At 40.7% G+C, this 7,974-nt stretch overlaps 1 protein-coding gene across 1 annotated transcript; it reads left to right on the forward strand.

Annotated features, from left to right (window-relative positions):
* Nucleotides 1-934: 934 nt before the first annotated feature.
* On the forward strand, nt 935-5,114 carry LOC125342780 (vomeronasal type-2 receptor 116-like). The gene is made up of 4 exons (XM_048335090.1): nt 935-1,321; nt 2,153-2,380; nt 3,175-3,298; nt 4,192-5,114. The coding sequence occupies exons 1-4, from the start codon at nt 935-937 to the stop codon at nt 5,112-5,114; spliced, it is 1,662 nt and encodes a 553-aa protein (XP_048191047.1).
* Nucleotides 5,115-7,974: the final 2,860 nt, after the last annotated feature.

Raw genomic sequence — 7,974 nt, forward strand, 5'->3', positions numbered from 1 at the left:
AATATGAAATATGATATAAGGGTAGAACACATATCAGTTATATGTATGTATGCATATATATGTGATTAAGCTATGAAGTAGGTTAAGCATAAATGTGGAATTCCATGCTACAATCTCTAATCAAATAACAAATTATATACAAATGAACAAAAGACAAATATAGCATATATTGCCTGAAGGGTGCTGGTGTTAAGGAGATGTGCAAGGACCAAATGAATAGGAAATAGTTGGGTGGCAAAATACAACATACCATTCAAGGTACATATAGAAAAATGAAGCTAGAAGTATATGGCTGGGAGTGTAATAGAAAGGAGGATTTATTGGAAGTAGTGACAAAGATGAAGAGACAATTTAATAACAAACTGACATGTTGCACATATATTAAAATTTTTAATGTTATTTCAAAAAGTAAAAGAAAATCCTGTCACCTAGTTCAACAGGTTATTTAATATACATCATAGGTGAGATTGTGATGGATAGAAATCTCATTCATGGAGCATCCAATTTTCATGCCTTTTAGCTCACCATTGGGCCTTTTGATCAGGCCCTGAATGACCACAGGAATTTCCCTGTTCTCTACCAGATAGCCTCAAAGGACACGTCAATAGCCACTGCCATGGTCTCCTTACTGCTTTACTTCAGATGGAACTGGGTGGGACTGTTAACCTTTCTAGATGAGAATGGCTTGTGGATTCTTCATTTACTGAAAGAAGAGATGGACAAGAACAGAGTTTGTGTAGCCCTCGAGCTAGCAATCCCAATCTTTGCCATGCCATTTGAAATCATGTCACGGTATAACCAGATTAACAAATCTTCAGCAAATGTCCTCATCATATACGGTGATAAGGAATATGCACTAGATTTCATGGAGTTGATTGAGCAGTATTTAATAAAAGGTAAAGTTTGTATCCTGAACTCACAGTGGGAGTTACCCATGAGGAGGAAATTTTTCATGCGAGGTTCATTCCATGTCCCTCTCGCTTTTTCACACCATCACCCAGATGTTTCTGGATTCACAGATTTTGTCAAGGCAGTGAACCCTTCCAAATACCCAGAAGACTTTTTCCTTGCTCGGCTGTGGGTTCACTCTTTTAATTGCTCAGATTCTGAGTCTGACTGTGTCACATGGCAGAACTGTCCTCGTGATGCCTCCTTGGATTGGTTGCCTGGGCACATTTTTGACATGACTATGTCTGGAGACAGTTACAATATATACAACGCTGTGTATGCTTTGGCCCAGGCTCTCCATGAGATGCTGCTACATCAAACAGAAGTACAAACAATGGAAAACAGGAAAGAGACAGTGCCTTCCCCTGCACAGGTAAGGCCTTCTATTTGAATGGCATGCACAATAAGCACAGTAAATTCCTAGCAGATTTCCTTACCACATGAAAATAAATTTTTTAGTTATGTTCCTCAAAGTAAAGAAATTAAATCTCTATAAATGTCTGTGAGGTTTTCTAGACTTGTGCTTCTGTGCTCTTGTAGAAAAAAGGCCAGTAGCAAGAAAGAAATCAATTCCATACTTCTATACCTTCTTCTAGTAACTAATAACCTCCACATACACATAGGTAACATTGTGAAAAGAGTATAATCACCTTTTCCCTATGAGTTTCTAAGGGTGACCTGCTGAGCACAAGTATCTCTACTTTTCATAAGTAATCTAGATTCATCCTCCTTTAGGTATTATAACTTGAACAAGGTCAAGCTATAACTATTGACACCCATAGAATTAGTTGTTGTGGAAAACTCTAGCCACCTGAGAATTGCTGCACTTATGCTTATTTAAATGAAATAGATTTCTCTTGAAAAGAGGCCTTCTAGCACTTTTCTGTGTGACCAGCTTTCAGGAACATTATTCTTATTCTTCCAAAGACTCTCTTCTGGAGTGTGTTATTAGGGGTCTGTGCTTTTGTTTAATTTTGTATCGAGATTAAACACACTCAGGAGCTTTTTTTATTTCTTTTCATTTTTCTTTTTTTTTTTAATCACATGAAAGTCTTTATTGCAAGCTCAAGCAAGGGCTCACGCTTGACACAGATGCAGCAGATCTGAATCTAGAGTCCCAACCCTCTCAGGAGCTTTTTTTAATTTAGCTTTTCTGACTAACCACTGGGATATACTTCAACGTAAGATTATGTGTCTCTTGTAGCTGCACCCTTTTCTGAAGAACACCCAATTTCAGAATCCTGCTGGAGATTGGGTAATTTTAGATGACAAAAGAAAATTGGAGGCAGAGTATGACATTGTGAACATTTGGAATTTTCCACAAGGTCTTGATCTTAAGGTGAAAATAGGACAGTTTTCTCCATTTGCTCTACCTGATCATCAACTATCTTTTTCTGAAGATTTGATAGAGTGGGCCATAGGAACTACAAAGGTGAGTTGTTATTTAATTGTAATGATTTTAAGAGCATATAAGTAAGTCAAATATATACCTGATTGAATGACAGCACTGACTCCTGTAATAATAGCTATTCAGTTCTGAATGTCATGGTTTGAATTCAGGCCCAGCAGGAATATCTGTGAGACTCCTATTTTCATTAAACCACCATCTGGCTGATGCTTCTAATCCTCTCTATTTTGGAGGCTGACATCCTCAGATCTCAGATTATAGCTCACTTTAGGTCCATAACAGGCAAAAAATCTGTGAGAATATGTGTCACTAAAACACCTCAAAACTAAGCTAGAGCTGTGGATCAAGCGGCCGATCATATATCTTGAAAACAAAATACCTCAAGGACATTGCTTGGACACTGAGTTCAAGCTCCAGGATCAGCACCCTCCAAGAAAATTCAGTTTGTTTCTAAACGTGAATTTTTAATATTGTCATAAAATACAAATTGCATGTTTCTTAGCAGAGTTCGAACAGCAACGAAGTACCAAAGAATTGCTTTATGTATTTGACAGGTTTATGTAGTTCCCTTTGCTAATCATTTAATGATTAGTTGAGCTGCTACTTAGATATCTTTCAATTGAGGAATCATTGAATGAGGTAGCACATAAAGCTTTCGTGGTGACAGGATGTGTAATCCATAGCAGCATTCAATTCACTGACTGGATTTATGTGTATTGATATGCTAAAGTGAGGAATCAAAGTCGTTCAAATAAGGAAACTTTGGGAATGATAGGAAAAGCCTGAACAGTTTCTGACACATATCTGATGTTCCTCAGCCTGTTCATTCTGTCTGCAGTGAGAGTTGTGGTCCTGGATTCAGGAAATCCCATCAGGCAGGAAAGGCTGCCTGTTGCTTTGATTGTACCCCTTGCTCAGAGAATGAGATGGCTAATGGGACAGGTAAGTTCACGACAGAGAGAGAAAAACAGTTTTTCTCCTAGTGCCCCACAGACCATGAAATGCACTACTAATGTTATGTATTGGAATTGCAGTCAAAGTCTTCCTTCATTCACTTAGTAGTTTAATTACAACAAGGGATGATACTGCTTCTTGAAAAGAAAAAATAATCATGGGCTCTAAATTGTGTATAGGATTAACTTTTTCTTGTATAATTTTTGCATGTTTATTTAAATACTCAGCAATGTTACCATAATTTCTATCATATGAAATACAAAATCTTTTTAAGAATGAGGCCCCTATGTTTTGTAAATTTTTTTACATTATAAAGAAAGCACAGTTCTTTATTTCCTAGTTGTCCAGAACTGTGACTAAGGCAGAGAAAATGCTCTCGTTTGGTTCAACTCTTGTGCAGGGCCTGACTGTACAGCTTCAAAGAATGATTATATTCTCTGTTCTCTAGTGCTTTACAGGTGAGTAGGAGAAGCAAATATCGAAATTACAAGGAAGGACTACATTGCTCCTATCTATATGACAAAGGGACAGAAAATATGCAACATCTTTTAGTCTTCATTTATATAAGGACATTGAGTTGTGTATAAAAGGCTGAAAATTATTATGGAACCATGAAGAGATGTCTAAAATTATTGTTAGGACATTAAGAATTGCAAGGAAAAATACGAATGATTTTCATTGCCAATTAATAGTTCTAACTAGAATTTGGAGCCAAGTATAGGAACGTGATGAAATTATAAAAGTAATACTAAATATGTCTAGTAATATTGCTCATATAAAGTTGATCCTAGCAATATTCAATATGTCAGAACTTTTTTGTAGGTAGGGATTTCTTTTCAAGCACTGGGAAGGAAGGAATGGTTATTTGTCTTCCTCACCAGACATGGAGCAGTGTGTGAAGTGTCCAGATCACCAGTACGCTAACACGCAGAGAAACCAGTGCCTCCTAAGAGCTGCAAACTTCCTGGCTTATGGGGAGCCCTTGGGGATGGCCTTGGGCTGCATGGCTCTTGGTTTATCTACACTCACAGCAGCTGTTCTTGGGATCTTTGTGAAACATCACAACACCCCAATTGTGAAGGCGAATAACCAGGCTCTCAGCTACATCCTGCTCTTCTCCCTTATTTTCTGTTTCCTGTGTTCCTTGCTCTTTATTGGCCGTCCCAACACAGTCACCTGCATTCTACAGCAAACCACATTTGGGGTTGTATTCACTGTCGCTGTTTCTGCTGTTTTGGCCAAAACTGTAACTGTGGTTCTGGCCTTCAAGGCCACTTCTCCAGGGAGAAGGATGAGGTGGCTGCTGGTGTCAGGGGCTCCTAACTTCATCATTCCCATCTGCACCCTGATCCAGGTGACACTCTGTGGACTCTGGCTGGGAACCTCTCCTCCCTTCATTGACACAGACACACACTCTGAACATGACCACCTCATCATCCTGTGTAACATGGGCTCCCTCACTGCCTTCTACTGTGTCTTGGGATACCTGGGCTCCCTGGCCCTGGCCAGCTTCACTGTGGCTTTCCTGGCCAGGAACCTGCCTGACACCTTCAATGAAGCCAAGTTCCTGACCTTCAGCATGCTGGTGTTCTTCAGTGTGTGGCTCACCTTCCTGCCTGTCTACCACAGTGCCAAGGGCAAGGTCATGGTGGCTGTGGAGGTCTTCTCCATCTTGGCCTCCAGTGCAGGGCTTCTTGGCTGCATCTTTGTCCCCAAGTGCTACATCATCTTGATAAGGCCTGATATAAATTGTGTGCATGGCTTTAGGAACAGAAAATGCCCTGCACAACTTAAATCCTCCTAAGAAGAATCTTACATATTTGTTCCAGAGGGTTTCTTTTGCCATGAGATATTAGTTTACATAGTTGGAATCATTTCAATAAATATAATGCTTTTACTCATTTTTCTGGTAATGGCACAGTGAGAAGTTGTAGCAAGAGACAGGTATATTTGAATTTCATTTCATATATTTTTGGTTCTTTCTATTTACTATGTACTTAGTTCCAGTTTTCTGATGGTTCAGATATAGTTGAAGAAAAACAAAGTATATCAGCACTTGGCATATTGTCACTTCTCAAATCCTTGCTGATCAGGCAGCCTTCTGCAATTTGGGGACCGCAGTTCAAAGCCAGCTCCAGTAGGAAAAGTCTCTGAGACTCCATGTTCAGTAAACCCCCACCAAAAAACTGGAAGTGGAGCTGTGTCTCAAGTGGTAGAACACTAGCCTTAAGCATAATTGCTTAATAATAATGCACAATCCTTGTGTTTTAGTCCCAGGACAGGCACACATACACACACACACACACACACACACACACACACACACACACACACACACACACACAGAATACCAGGAATTGTGGAGTGGGGGAGAGGAAGGAGGTCAAGGGGAATCAGGGTAAATGAATGGACAGAAGGAGGGTGGGCAAATGAATTCCGAATATTCGATGCCTAAATGTGGCAATAGGACTTGCACTCATGAGAGTGGGGGTTGGGAGAGCTCTGGGAGAAAGATCAAAGTGGTGACAAGGATCAAGATGCCTGGCACTCACAAGGTGACATGGTGAATTGCAGCCTTTCTCGAGATGTGTGTGTGTGTGTGTGTGTGTGTGTGTGTGTGTGTGTGTGTGTGTATGTGTTCTAGTACTGAGGTTGACACTCTGGGCCTCAGTGATGTCCCTGAGCTTCTCTTGTTGAAGCCTAGGTCTCTATCACTTGAGCAACAGCACTACTTCCAGCTTTTTCTGAGTAGAACGTTTCTGCCTGGGCTATCTTTGAACTTGATCTTCGAACTTGATCCTAATGTATACAAGTCAAGCACTCTTGCCACTAGGCCATATCCCCAGCACCCCTGGTTTTATTTTCTAAATGCTTCACTTTGACAATTTTTTCCTTTCTGTAACGCCTTTTTTCCATCTCTTTCAACTTGAATCAGGGTTTCATCATGATTCTTCCTTTTTAGCATGATAGTCCAAAATTTGCTTCACCTTAAAATTTGGCCCAGCTTAATAAGGGTGAACCACCAGTCAGGGTTTTATCAGGAAATCCAACAGTGCCATGATAACCGGGAACAGATATTTATTGCAGAGATTTGCATAGTATGCAAGCAGGCTGTAGATGAGTGCACAGTTCTGTTGAAAGGCTGTAGAGCCACAGTGAAGGACCAGAGTAACTCCATATTGTACTATGACCTCATTCTGTACCTGACTGACCTTACTGTAAGCCCTAACCCCCACTCCTCACTTCCCAGTAAAGACCATAAAATGCCCTGGAACAGAGAGTTCACAGAGAAACCATAAACACCCATAAGATTGACCAGCAGGGAAGAAAAACAAGTTTTGGAGTTACTCCAGGACTCCCCCACCCAGGTGTTGTTTCCGGTATCTAACTAAAAGATGCTATGATGTATGCTAAGTCCCTGCCTTCCCCAAAGAATATCTAAAACAGCTGGAAGCCCTAGGCTCAGGGCCTCTTAGCATCATCAGTTTACTGAGTATGTGGTAGACCAAACTAGCCAGAAATAAAGGCCCTTTTTGCTGCTTGCATTGGTCTTGGTTTCTGGTGGTCTTTTGGGGGAATCCCAACTTGAGCATTTCAAGGCATCTGTCCTGCCTGGGGGTGGCTAACATCATTGCCCTACAGTGGGACTTGCAGATAGTTAAATATTAGATTAAATAAATGAACAAATAGTACATAAACTGGGTAGAAAGGAGAGCATGGATGAGCTACAGCCCAGGAGGGAGAAATGCAATCTGCAGTGATCTTCCATTACTTCCAAATTCTAAGAAGTGATGACCTCACAGAGAAGATGGCACCCTACACCCTGACACTGAAGACACCTCTGACCCGCATGTAGAATCCAGAATGCCAGACAGCTATTAATTCTACTCCAGTAGAGCCAGCAGACCTGATATGAGCTACACTGGCCCTGGTGATCTGCTCCTTCAGAGCCTACTAGATACTATGTCTGTTCTATCATCCTAGTCCCATGGAGCTGGAGGTCATTTTGAACAAGGGAATTCTGGGGTATGTAGTTCTGGCTCAGCAAAGAGGGCAAAGCCTGAAACCACATTAGTGCAGACCTCAATGCCTGCCTAAGTCACTGCTGTTCATAATGTCCACACTTAAGAAACACTCCCCAGCCCCCAATTGTAATCTGATAGAGAAACTTGGATAATTCTGACCATCTAAGGCTGCAAAAACCACTCTAGAATGGTCTGTTCACTTCCTACCACATTAACCACTAATTCTAGCCCTGTAATTCCTCCCTCACAGCAGAAGAGGGATGAGTGAAATGCCAACTCATGAGCTAAGCCAATAAAATCGAAGAGCTTGCTCATTTTGGTTTTAATTCAATACATGAAATTGGAATCTGTGAACAAAAGTTACTTTCTCTGGTAAAATCAGCTTTGTACCAACCAACAGGAAAGTGGACCACAAAAAAATACTGAAAGACAAATTTCTATTTGGGGGAAGGAGGAACTATATCTGGGTATTAATAACCCCAACAAAATGCATTGGCTGAAATCCTTGCCATGAAAGTGATGAGAGAGAAATGGATAGAGACAGACACAGAGAGACAGAGTGACAGAGACACAGACACAGAGAGAGGAGATGACAGACTGACAGAGATACACTGACAGATCAAGATAGATAGACAGAGA

Source organism: Perognathus longimembris, chromosome 27 (assembly GCF_023159225.1).
Source record: "Perognathus longimembris pacificus isolate PPM17 chromosome 27, ASM2315922v1, whole genome shotgun sequence".
Classification (NCBI taxonomy): Eukaryota; Metazoa; Chordata; class Mammalia; order Rodentia; family Heteromyidae; genus Perognathus; species Perognathus longimembris.

Coding starts and splice junctions, on each gene's coding strand:
- LOC125342780 (XM_048335090.1), top strand. CDS start 935: ATGAGGAGGAAATTTTTCATGCGAGGTTCATTCCATGTCCCTCTCGCT. Junction 1,322..2,152: donor CAGTGCCTTCCCCTGCACAG/GTAAGGCCTTCT, acceptor TGTCTCTTGTAG/CTGCACCCTTTTCTGAAGAA. Junction 2,381..3,174: donor GGGCCATAGGAACTACAAAG/GTGAGTTGTTAT, acceptor GATGTTCCTCAG/CCTGTTCATTCTGTCTGCAG.